Source organism: Miniopterus natalensis, chromosome 17 (assembly GCF_054644295.1).
Source record: "Miniopterus natalensis isolate mMinNat1 chromosome 17, mMinNat1.hap1, whole genome shotgun sequence".
Taxonomy (NCBI): domain Eukaryota; kingdom Metazoa; phylum Chordata; class Mammalia; order Chiroptera; family Miniopteridae; genus Miniopterus; species Miniopterus natalensis.
In genome coordinates this window covers 42,387,325-42,400,230 of record NC_142097.1, presented here as the reverse complement: position 1 = coordinate 42,400,230, position 12,906 = coordinate 42,387,325, and the positions used below count along the sequence as shown (strand labels likewise).

The 12,906-nt window shown below is 51.0% G+C and overlaps 1 protein-coding gene across 2 annotated transcripts; it reads left to right on the top strand.

Annotated features, from left to right (window-relative positions):
• Positions 1-3,008: 3,008 nt before the first annotated feature.
• Positions 3,009-12,670, top strand: SLC25A19 (solute carrier family 25 member 19). 2 transcript variants are annotated; one of them, XM_016212455.2, is made up of 8 exons: positions 3,009-3,125; positions 3,486-3,536; positions 5,197-5,366; positions 5,553-5,708; positions 7,008-7,178; positions 8,932-9,115; positions 10,000-10,130; positions 10,684-12,670. In XM_016212455.2, the coding sequence occupies exons 3-8, from the start codon at positions 5,235-5,237 to the stop codon at positions 10,870-10,872; spliced, it is 963 nt and encodes a 320-aa protein (XP_016067941.1). In that variant the 5' UTR covers positions 3,009-3,125; positions 3,486-3,536; positions 5,197-5,234; the 3' UTR covers positions 10,873-12,670. The 2 variants fall into 2 exon arrangements, with proteins under 2 accessions (XP_016067941.1, XP_016067943.1); XM_016212457.2 differs by lacking the exon at positions 3,486-3,536.
• The last annotated feature ends 236 nt before the right edge of the window (positions 12,671-12,906 follow it).

Here is a 12,906-nt window from a genome sequence, read left to right as displayed (position 1 = left end):
AATGGCAGGTCAAGTTTTAATCTTTTGAGGAACCTCCATACTGTTTTCCATGGTGGCTGCCCCAGTCTGCATCCCCACCAGCAGTGCACCAGGGCTCCCCTTTCTCCACACCCTCCCAGCACTTGTAGTTTGCTGACTTGTTGATGGTGCCATTCTGACAGGTGTGAAGTGATACCTCATTGTGGTTTTAGTTTGCATCTCTCTGATAATTAGTGAAGTTGACCATTTTTTTCATGTGTCTCTTGGTCATTTGCATGTCCTCTTTGGAGAAGTGTCTATTTAGGTCCTTTGCCCTTTTTTTTAATTGGATTGTGTGTCTTCTTTTTGTTAAGTTGTATGAGTTCCTTATATATTTTGGATATTAACCCTTTATCAGATGCATCCTTGGCAAATATGTTCTCCCATAAAGTGGGCTCCCTTTTTGTTTTGTTGATGGTTTCTTTTGCTGAGCAGAAGCTTTTTATTTTGATGCAGTCCCATTTGTTTATTTTCAAGAAACATCAACTTTTATTTCACTTATTCATGCATTCATTGGTTGATTCCTGTATGTGCCCTGACTGGGGATCAAACCCACAACCTTGGAGTATGGGGGCGATGCTCTAACCAATAAGATACCCAGGGCCACCTTAACATTTTTAACTTTTCCTTTTCCTGCCTGGACAATGTTTACCAGCACTTATGTTAAGTGAAAAAGAGCAGAAGTCAAAATTTCGTGTACATGTGAACAACTGATTTTCAACAAAGGTGCAAAAGGCAATTCAGTGGAAAAATAATAGACTCTCCAACAAAAACAATGTTCCAGGGGCTGCAGCAATTAAATAGGCAAATGCAAAAAAATAAAACAAAAAGAGATTTTCAACCACGTCTCACATCATACACAAAAATTAACCCAAAATGGGTGAGAGACCTAGATGTAACACCTAAAACTATAAATTTTCTATTAGAAAACATAGGAGAAAAATCTTTATAGCTTTTGGCTAGTCAAGGAGTTCTTAGGTATGATACCAAAAGCATGACTCATAAAAGAAAAAGAACCAGTAAACTGGACTTCATTAAAATTAAGAACTTCTGCTCTTTGAAAGACACAAGAGTGAAAGGACAAGCCACGTATATAATAAGGGGCTTATGGAAAAGAAAATATAAAAACTCTCAAAACTCAACAATAAGAAACAAAATAATCCAATTAAAAATGGGCAAAAGATTTGTACACATACCCCCCTGAGAAGACATACAGACAGCAAGTAAGCACATGACAAGATACTCCACATTACTCATTAGGGAAATGCAAATTAAAACCACAATGAGATATCACTACTTACCTATTAAAATGGTTAAGTGTATCATGAATGACCTTACCAGTGGAAAACAGTTTGGTAGTATCTTAAAAAGTTAAATATACATTGACCATATGATCCAGACATTGTACTCCTAGGTCTGTACAAGAGAAATCAGCGCAGATGTTCACACAAAAACTTCCATGTGGCCCTGGCTCGGTAGCTCAGTTGGCTAGTGTCGTCCTCACACCAAGGTTGTGGGCTCGAGTTCCCGGTCAGGGCACGGGCCTGGGTTGCAGGCTCTACCCCCAGTAGGGGGCATGCAGAAGGCGGACGAATGATGTTTCTATGCTCTCTCTCCTCCCTTCCTCTCTCTCTAAAAAAATCAACAAAAACATATCTTTTAAAAAAACACAAAAAACAATGTCATGGGGATGCCACTAGCCACAAGAGCTAGACTGAGGAACACTCTACAGGACAAACTACCTATTTTCTTTAATTAAAAAAAAAAGAGAGAGAAAGGAAAGAAAAAAGAAAAAAAAGAAGTGGCAATGAAAGAAATTGCAAGGGAAAAAGAGGAAGGGGGAAAACACAGATTTAAAGACTTAAGAAATGCATTAACCAGTTGCAATGTATGGTCTGGATCTCAACTTAGACAAACCTGTTGTGTTGTTGTTGCTGTTGTTGTTTCACATTTATAGGCCAGTCGGGAAAATGTAAATACTAATTTGATATTTGGTATTAGGCAATCATTGATTGGGTGGGGGGGATAGTTTGGTGGATATGTTTTAAAAGGAGAATGCTTCTTTTTTAAAGCTGCATTCTGAGATGTTTACTGGTGAAGCCACAGCATGCCTGGCATTTACTTCAAAATCATGCAGGAGGGGAGGGGTGAGGTAGGTACAGGCACGGAGGAAACAGGGTTGACCGCGAGCCGGTTCACTGCTGTGTAGTGACTATTTGGTGGTTCATTAGGCAATTTTCTCTACTTCTGCATATGTATGAAATATGTTAAAATTGTGCAATAAACTTTAAAAAGTGCGCGTCAAAACGATTGCACTAACGTTTAAAATGCAATTTAAAAATCAGGAAGAAATACCGTCCTGCGACACGCTGACGTTACGCGCCTGAGCGCGGGAGGCTGAGTCATTTCCCTTCGCGGTCGCATCGGCGATGCGCCTCCTTTTTATGAGAAAATAAACCCCAGGGGGAAACAAAGCCTCCACTTTCGCAGTCCTCTTCCTGGTCTCAAAACCCATCTATTCTTTCCCCCCCGGCCCCCGGGTTTTTGCAAAGCTCCCGCCATCTTTTCCAGGTTTACACTGTCCGGGTTCCGGGGCTGCCAGGGTCCGGAGGAAAGCGGGTGACGTTCGGGGCTCCCCAACCTCCCGCCCGCCCGGCCGCCCGGCCGCCCGCGGGATGCTTGAGCCACAGCGACGCTCCGCGCAGCCGAGCCCGCCGCCTCCCGCCGCTTGGTAACGTCAGCGCGCGCGCGCCCAGCAGGACTACATCTCCCAGGAGGCTCCGCGCCTCGCAGGAAAAACCGCCTCGACAGCGGAGGACTACATTACCCAGTGACACCTTGTGGGAGCTGTTGGCGGGGCGGGAAGACTGTACAACCATTGGTCCAATGTCTACCGGAAGCTGCACGGTGGTTGGCCCGGGAGCCCGTCAATTACTGCTGGGCTCAGTTTAGTTTTGCTGTTAGACTGCGTGAGGAGGGAGGGGAGAGCGGCGCTGGTGGAGCCGGGCGGTGCCCTCCGGGCAGCGTGAGTGACCTCTTCCCCCGCCCCCCTCGCCGTCCGCTCGGACACCTGTGCCCTGGCCCCGGGAGGGAGCACACGTGCGCAGGTATTCACGCGGGGGCGGGGACCGTAGGCACGTGTGTCGGGCCTGACCTGAGACTCCTCTTCAGGGACCCCGCACACACCCGGGGCACCTGTGCACGCCGGTGCCCACCTCGCGGGCGTTTTCTCGGACTCTGGGAGCAGAAACCCTGCCTGAGGCCACCTAGATAGATACCTGTGTGTACACGCGGGTACGGCGGCGGAGACCCGGAGCCGGACACACGGGCGGCGGGGCGCCCGCAGTGAGAGGAGGGGGTGGCGGGGCAAACTCACCCGCCCCCCAACCTGCCACACACCGGCGGCCCCCACCTCTGGGTGCTGCGTTACAGATAAAACATAATCATATTTCATTTCGTCTCTTTAGATAAAATCAAGGATTGTTGCTACAAGAAGGACATTTTGAACAGCAGAAAAAGTAAGGCCACCGCTGGACTATGTTTAGCCTTTTCACGTGTCTAAGACTTTTTTCCGTTTTACAAAACTTATCCCATGTGGTATCTTGCGTGAGCCTGGCAGCAATCCGGGCTAGGCAGGGCAGACACCATTCCCACTTTCCACAAGAGAAAACTAAGCCCGGGTTAAAGGAACCTGCCCAAGGTACATGGGGGAGGCAGAGCTTCTTGGTCTGCGGTGGCAGGTTATGTCCAGCTAGGCAGAGCTGCTTATTTATAGAAATACCTCCTTTCCCTCAGGGCTGTGACCTGAGCAGTCCCTGGGGAACCTGGGGAGGGGCTCTCCCTCTCAGCCTTCTACCCTGTGTTTAAACTGCTCCTCACAGGTGCCTGGGGGAAAGCAGCTTGAGTTAAAGTGAGGGAAGTCGATGGGAAAGGCCAGGTGTCCCTCTTTGAGGGAATCAGCAAAGGTACATTTCTGGCAGGGGTTGGGGGGTTTCACACCATCAAACTTTTAATAAAATATCATTTTAGAATACTTTGCTGATAGAACTCCATGGAAATCTCGTGTTGGTTTTGAGGGTGGATTGGAGTGCTACTTTGGTATTTTCAGAAAAGCGAGGGGTTGGGGCTGAGAGAGTGGAACAGAGTTCCAGGCTGGGTGAGAAGAGAAAAAAAAAGTCAATGGTGGGCCTTGGCAGGTGTGGTGTGACTTTGTCCCATGCACTGAAAGGTGGTCAGTTCAATTCCTGGTCAGGATACATGCCCAGGCTGTAGGCTCAATCGTGCAGGGGGCAGCCCATCAATGTTTCTCTCCCCCTTCCTCTCTCTCTAAAAATCAATAATAAAAAAAAGAATCAATGGTGGGGTGAAGGCTGTCACTGTGTGGTCACTGACTTCCCTGTTACTACAGGTATTCAAGACCTAGGTTAATTCTAAGGTCCCTTCTAAAATAACTTTATATTTAGTTTTAGTTGGAATTTTTTGGGAGCTATAGCAAACCCAGAAAATATAGAATTGTATTAAGAAAAAGGGAGAGATCTACCTTCCCTCTTCCCTTGCCAAGCCTTCCCCCAAAGGTAACCCTACCGACCTGGGGGGGGGTGTTGTCACAGACTTTCCCCCCATGCATTATACAACTGTACAGAGTGTGTCTAGGTCTTGCTGTTTTCCTTTTAGCAAAAATGGGGTTAGACATACTATTCTGAAACCTACTTTTTTTCATGTTTCACTCTATCGTGGACATCTTTTCAAGCGTGTATAGCACTGGCTCATTCTTTTTAATGGCTGCATAGTATGCCATCTCATGGATATGACTTGGTGTATTTATCCATCCCTCTATTGATAAGCATTTGTGCCATATCCAGTTTTATAAACAGTGATGCTAGTGTGTAAAACCCCTCTACAACGATGGTTCTCAATCAGGGACAATTTCGCCCACCCTATATAACGTATAAAAAGTTTTGTTTACATCAAGTGGAATTGGCAATCCATGCTTGTACTTTTAAAATCTAAGCAGGGCAGAAATCCAGACCTATAAAGATATTTTCTCTGTTCTATGCTGAATCCAAGGGAGGCGCACTTTTAGATGGGTGGTCAGGGAGCGCTGCTCTGAGGAGATGATGTGTGAGCAGAGACCCTGAGAACTTACTCTGGTGTTTACTCCTGTTTTTTTGCATTTAGCTCGAAGCTGATGGACAGTGTATGGGCCAGAGGCAGGGATGGTCGGCTATGACCCCAAAGCCGATGACAGGAATATCTCCAAATTCGAGGTGGCCGTGGCTGGGTCTGTGTCTGGACTCGTCACTCGGGCACTGGTCAGCCCCTTGGACGTCATCAAGATCCGTTTCCAGGTACCCTTTCCCCCTTTTTCCATGTGATGGACAGACTGGAGGACAAGTTCACGCTTTCTTGCCAGAGCATTTCCTAAGAGCTTGACATCTTGTCGAGAAGCACTTTGCCTTCACTACCTTGACTGGAATTTTTCCTCTTCGCCCAGCCCCAGCCCGTTTTCCCGACCATCCGATTTTCATTCCTAGCTTCAGATTGAGCGCCTGTCTCGCAGTGACCCCAGTGCGAAGTACCATGGGATCCTGCAGGCCGGAAGACAGATTCTGCGGGAGGAGGGCCCGACGGCATTCTGGAAGGGACACATTCCAGCCCAGCTCCTCTCCATAGGCTATGGAGCTGTCCAAGTAGGTGGCAGGAGAACCACTAGGCACCTCGTGTCGGGTTGCTCAATGCAGCAGCGCAGGGACGCTGCCTGGGGTCCGGCAGCAGGAGGTGATCATCACACTTCTCACGTGTCTCCACTGGGAACCTACCTGACGGACAGACCGAGTCAGACTCAGCTGTACTGTAGGCATTCTCTCCCACCCCCCCCACCCCCACCCCAGGGACTGAGCACCGACTGAACATTAGGTGTTGCACCTGGGAGACTATTTTGACACCACACCCACAATGGGACTTGGCAGATGGTGACACAATGCTTCTCATTTTTCGAAATAGCATTTTCATGTCTGTGCTTCCTTTGAACTTCCCAACAGCATTGTGAGGAGCGTAGAGCAAATGTTCTGTGGATCACAGAGGTTAAGTGAGCTGCCCGAGGTCACACAGCCTGTAAGTGGTGGGGTTGGGATTAGAACCCAGCTTCTTGACTTGTTCATTCTTCAGCTAAGCGCCGGTTCATCTCAGAGTGTGTAACACACAGTGTAAACCCCTGTCCAGTGCTAACTGCGGGCCAGGCCCTATTGCAAGCATTTTACGTCTGTTACCTCATCGCAGTCCTTTGAGATAGGTTCTGTTGTCAGTCTTGTTTTACAGACAAGAAGAGTGAGGCAGAGAGAGCTTAAGTAATTAACGCAACCAAAGTTAGTAGGTAGAAAGTAGCAGAGCCAGGATTCCCACCTGGACAGCTAGCACCAGAGTAGTCCCTGCCTGCTCTTCCTGCGACATCACAGCCATTGCTCAGGTCAGGCGCCTGGTTGGAGTGCCCTGCCATCCCATCTCCGCACCTGGCACGTAGTGACTTGGGCTCCCAGGACCCCGAGCTATCTTGCTTTGGCTGGAGGGAGATCTGAGCATAAGGGGGTAGCACCGTGGAATTTGGAATATGTGGAACTCTCCTGACAGAATCCCTGCTCCGAGGCAGAATGCTTCTCAGTGTCGCTGCCTGCTGCACTGGAAGGGTCCCCTGCTGAGGATCAGACAATGGCCGCCTTTGCCCAGGTCTTAGGAAACTAAGTTAATGAGTAGAATTTTCTGATATAAAATTTTTCTCATATATTTTCTTAACCCTTTGAATATTTGACTCAACTCCAATAGAGCAGTAGAGTGTAAAATGGCATCTGAGTTGCACAAAATTGTGTTTGTTATATTCTGTCACTGCTCAGGAGGACTCTCTTCTTGTCCCTAGGACTGGGCCCCACCTGGGTTATGGGTCATAGATGGCATATCTGGGTGCTCGCCAATAACCTTGTCACGTGCTCTTGCAGTTTTTGTCATTTGAAATGCTGACTGAGCTGGTGCACAGAGCCAGCACACACGATGCCCGCGACTTCTCCGTGCACTTCGTGTGTGGCGGCCTGTCTGCCTGTGTGGCCACCCTCGCCGTGCACCCCGTGGATGTCCTGCGCACCCGCTTTGCAGCTCAGGGTGAGCCCAGGGTGAGTGGCCCGGCCATTATTTACTTTTTCTATGTAACATGCTTAAGCCGCTGTTTCTCTCTTCTCTCTCTTCCTTTCCTCTTCCTTCTGCCCCTCCATCCGCCTGTCCTTATTTGTAGGCGTTGGCTACTGACGGCTGCTAGGAAGGTAAAGGTTTGGCTCTTTCGCCATCACCCTCGTGTATGCTCGAGTTTCCTCCCTCATCTGATTACAGTACAACTGACCAGATTTTGGCTAAATCAACTCAGTGTTTATGCTATTACGATTACGTAGATGTTACTGCTGAGCCTTAAAATACATTTTCTTTCATCTCTGTTTTTCCTGAAGTTAGGAAAGGCCTTGTATTTTATTTGTTTAGCTTTCTACATACTTATCACGAATTCACCCTTAAACCTTCCCTCGATAGGCTCTGCCCATGGTCGTCAGTCCCACGTTACTGTGGAGCCCTCCTGGAGTCCCCTCTCTGGCACCCTTGACCCCCTGACTTCAGTCTGGACCCTTTGCTCTAGGACCCTGGCCAGCTGCTCTCTTAGGAATTCTCTTGTTGGAGACCACGTCTTCTCTTTCATTTTGGTGTAGCTTCCTGAGAGAAGTTTTGATAGAAAATGCCTTTATTTTACCCTTACACTTAGCTGCTGACTTGGGTATAGAATTAATTCTAGGTAGCTATCAGTGCTGCTGAAGAGAGAAGTCTGGAACCATTCTGATCACTGATCCTGTATATGAAACCATCACCCCTTCGTCCCTTCCCCACCTTGGGAGTGTTCAAGATCTTTCTCAACCCCTGGTATTCTAGAAATGTACACTGGTGTGAGTCTCCTTTCTTCATTGTGATGGGCGCTTCCTGGACCCTTTAGTCTGGATGATCCTGTTCCTCGTGCCTGGAAAATGGTCATGAATTGTTCATTCACGATGGCCTGCCCTCTGTTTTTTAATTTTCTTTCTTTCTGGAGTTCATGTCAGTTGGACACCCTGGATCGACCCTCTGATTGGCTGAGCTTTTCTCTTCTGTTGCCCAGCATTCTTTGTCTTTCCCTCTCTCTGGGAGGTTTCCTTACCTTTATCATCTGGGCCCTCAGTTGAATTTTTTAAATGTTTGCCAGCACATGTTAGTTCCTAAGGGCTCTTTTTGGTTTGTTTCAGTCAGGTTTATTGAAGTATAATTTAGGTACACAGTGCGGAACAGCAAAAAAATGCACCATCCACACAGGATACTGAGGACACAGAATGGGGATCATGACCTTCAGGGGGGGAAAGGGGGCGTGGCCAGGGCGGGAGGAGTGTGCTGTTACCTGTGTGTCCTGGGGGGGCGATGACTTCTGCATATGTTTGTTTCCTGCACAAACACTGCCTGCTCTTCTGTGCTTGGCTGTGATCTTTGGGGGATTAGTCCCTGTCAGTCACACAGATTGCCACCTCCTGTTTTAGCAGTTACACTGTGTTCCCGTGTTCTTTTCAATGGGTGTGTCATAATCCACCCAGTCACTCGAGGGTGGATGTCCCGTCTTCTGCTGCTCCGAAGGACACATGCTTTGTGTACTCACGCGGATGTATCAGTCGTGTAAAGAGCTTGAAGGGGAGTCGCTGGAAAAGCCCACCCTTGGGATTTTTGTTCCGCGTGTTCTTTGTCTTCTTGGCAGGAGGATTAATGCCCCCAGTAGCTGGGTTTATAGGTGCGGGACGCACACGTGAGGGCTGTATGCTCAAGCTGACACTAGCACGTGCTCACTCGAGTTGCATGTGTGCCATCCAGGTGTATAAAACCCTGCGGGATGCCGTGGCCACCATGTACAGGACCGAAGGCCCCTTGGTCTTCTACAAAGGCTTGAACCCCACTTTGATCGCCATCTTCCCCTACGCCGGGTTCCAGTTCTCCTTCTACAGCTCTCTGAAGCACGTGTATGAGTGGGTCACGCCAGCCGAAGGAAAGAAAAACGGTGAGACAGCCCCCAAGAGAGAGGAAGCCGGGGGCTCCCTTCCACCCCACTCCCAAGCCATAACGTCTTTCTGAATCACGTAGGATATAAAGTTTTCTTGTCAGAAGCTTAGACACCCCAGGTCTCAGGATCTGGCACAGAAATGCAGCGGCTCACAGATGCCTCTGTTTCTTCAGGCTCTTGCCCCACCCATCAGTGGCATCATCGACATTTATTTCCAACTATTGGCGATGGTTTTCATTTTGGTCAGAGGTCCAACTTGCAGGCCACCTGCTTTTGGTTGTGTGTTTTGCTTGGTTTTTGTTTTGGAAGGATGTGCAGGAGGAGGGGCATCCTGTTCCCCTTTTGTTTTTTTTAAATCCTCACCCGAGAATATTTTTTCCATTGCTTTTCAGAGAGAGTGGAAGGGGGTGGATGAGAGAGACACATTGATTGGTTGTCTCCTGCATGCGCCTGACCAGGGCTGGGAATTGAGCCTGCAACTGAGGTACGTGCCCTTGGCTGGAATCGAACCTGGGAACCTTCAGTCCAAGGGCCGACGCTCTAACTACTGAGTCATGCCAGTTAGGCTTCCTGTTCTCTCTTGAGCCTGAACTGAGTGACACTGCAGAGCCCACGGCCCTTATTGCCTCCAGTTGAGGAGGGAGATCACTAGTGATTGCTCACACCCATCCTGACACCTGCTTGTCTAATCTGCAGTCCCTTGTCATTCTTGCCAGAAGTGACTGGGTCTGGTCCTCTCTTCCTGGATTAAGTTCATCTGAGAGCAAGGATGCTTGTGGCTTTTTGTTTTATGGTGGAAGATAGAGCTCATGAACTTGAAGTTGTCTACCCTAAATTGCATTTTTCTTATTTTCCCCCTCAATCCTACTTTTGTGGTTTAGGGAACCTCAAAAATCTGCTTTGTGGTAGTGGAGCTGGAGTCATCAGCAAGACCCTTACGTACCCCCTGGACCTCTTCAAGAAGCGGCTGCAAGTCAGAGGGTTTGAGCAGGCCCGAGTCACCTTCGGCCAGGTGAGCTGTCCTCTTCACTGGAGGTGGGAGGGGCCCATAGGGGAGAAGGGCAGGGCAGAGAGGGAAGTTGAGTTCCAAACGAACACCAGGCCTTGGAGCCTGAACTTGGTTCTTCATGATGTCACTGCCATCATCACAGTTGGGAGTTACTGGAGCCTTTGGAGGGGAGCAAGGTCATCTGGAGAAGGCCCAGCTGGAGGGGTGGCTGGTCAGGCTGAGAGCTAATGAGGGCCAGATTCAGACATGCTGCCCAAGGAGGACGGTGGGGTGGAGGGTCACAGGTGCCTCTGGGAAGAAGGTCCAGAGCTCTCAGCCACAGCCAGTGGGAGCTGCCTGGGCAGGAAGCTCTGTCCAGCGCCGATTTCCAGGCACGTCAACTTGGGAGAGAAAGAACGAGGTTAGCTTTTTCTCTGTCTTTTTTGCACCCATTCCTCCATCCAGAAAGTATTTATTGGGAGCTCTGATGTGCCAGGCATTGCATTGACGAAAGAACAGAGCCGCCCCCATGTGTATTCACCTCTCTCGCCAACCCGAGTCACCTTCCTGTCCTCAGGTTCGAAGCTACCAGGGCCTCCTGGACTGTGCCAGGCAGGTGCTGCGGGAGGAAGGTGTGCGGGGCTTCTTCAAGGGCCTGTCCCCCAGCCTGCTGAAGGCTGCCCTCTCCACCGGCCTCGTGTTTTTCTGCTATGAGTTCTTCTGTAGCCTCTTCCACCACGTGAAGAAGGCAGACAGCTCGCCTTGAGAGCCGGAAGGTGGCCTGAGGTCTCTCACCGAGACGACCTCCTGAAAGAAGCAAGACTTGGTCTACAGTCTCGTGTTGCACTGAGAGGCGCCGTCTGGTCCATCCCTCCAGCCAGCTGTCCCAAGCATGAAGAGCCACTGGGAGTGGGCTGCAGCCTCGATCCCACTGGCTTGGATGCCACCAGAAGGACGGGGCTTTCTCCCTGCGGGAGCATGGGAAGGACTGAGGACTTGGTCTGTGGGATCCCAGCCACTCCAGTCAAGGAGCTTGAAGTCTCCCCTCCGTCTAGTCCACACTAAGGGGAACAGTTGCCTGCTGTCCTGCATGTCTTAGTCAGTCTGCCAGAGAGCTCTCCTAGCCCTGGGTGCGGCCACAGCTTAGAGTGAGGGCTGAGACTGAGCCAGTGGCAGGGGTCTGGTCCTTATACCTGGGCTCTGGTTCCCGCCAGTTTTTTAAATAGACATTAAGGCTAAAAGCACATTCCCTACCTTACCCCTCCACCTTCCCTCCCAAGTCACATGTCCCCTGGATACCAGCTGTGCCCAGCCTTTCTCAAACTCCATTTTCTCAGTAGTTGCAGCCCTCAGGTAGCTTTGCTTCTAGTTCTGGGGGAAGCTGGTCACTTTCTAACCCACCATATTCAGAGCTGCATGTCTGTAAATGTACCATGCAGGCTCTTTTCTCTTGGGGCAGGACTGGTCACAGCGGGGGCGCTCTGGGGAAGCAGGTACTGCAGCCCTGCAGGAAGTGGGGGGGCTGTGCTGAGGGGAGGAGGTGGGCCCAGGGGAGACCGAGCACAGAAACCCAGCAGATACCCATCTAGGCACCGGGAGAAACTTCCATCCGGGGTGTGAGAGGAGAAAATCTACAGAGCAGCCACCGCCCTCCTCATCCAGGTCTCCCCAGCCCCGAGGAGTGGGCTCTGCAGGGGGAGCCAGGATGGAGGGGCACCAGAATCCCATGTAGGACTTCCACCTGCGCCGTCTCCTCTGGGCCTCAGCTCCAGGCTGCTCTGACTTACTCTGAAGGCACCTGCTGGGAGCGGGCCTGGTGTGGGCCCCCGTGGAGCCTGCGCCCCTTCTCTCCTTGTTCTTATTTCATCCCCCATCTGGGGCTTTGTGACATGTCTGGGACCCTGAATCCCGAAGCTGCCTGCTCCTGGCTGCTGATCATGAAGGTCCTGGCTGTGGCCAGAGGGCACTCGGACACCCACAGGGTTTGGGCACTGAGGCCTGGGCATGGGGCTGGGGGAGGTAGCTGCCTGAATGTATTTTTATGAAATTCCATGAAGTAAACTATTTTCTTCGTCTCTCCTGCTCCCTGGTTTCCCCTGCTGCAGCTGGGGGTGCTCTGCCTCATCCATTTTCTGGTGACTGCTGCGGCCTCTCCTCACAGGAGGCAAGAGCTGTGGCGCCAGGAGCCCACGGTCAGCACTTCTTGTCCAAGCCAAGGGGAGAGGCAGCTCCTGGCGGCGCCTTCTGTACGCCCTCCTGCACCCAGGGCCGAGCTCGGGCAGGGCCCTGCGCCCGCCAGGACAGACGGAGCCCGGGCTCGCTCACTTCAGGGTCACCCCAACACCTCGGGGTCGCAAGTTGGCAACTAGGAGGGCCCTTTCCCCACTGATTTTCAACTTATTTTACCAGTATCGTTTGTACCTGGGGCAGGGGAGGAGGGGGGTAGTGGAACTGATCCTGCCCTTACACCCCTACCCGCTTCTCTACCTTGGGGGGGCGCGGCCACCACCTGTGAAGTCCTACCCCTCCAGCCATCTCTGCGCTCCCTCCTTGCTCCCTCCCGCCCCCCCGGGTCCGGGACACGCCCCCCGCGGCTCCTCCCACGCCACGCACCCAGCCCGGCGGAGTCTCCCCCTCCTATCAGGTTTTAACCTGAGCCCCGCCCCGGCGTGGGGCGGGGTGAGGCGGGCGCCACCGCTTAAGACCCGGGGCTTCATGCAGGGCCGGCCCAGCGCCGACGAGCCGTTCTGATCCCAGACAGGCGGGGGACGAACCGGGTGAGAGGACAGGGGCAGTAGGA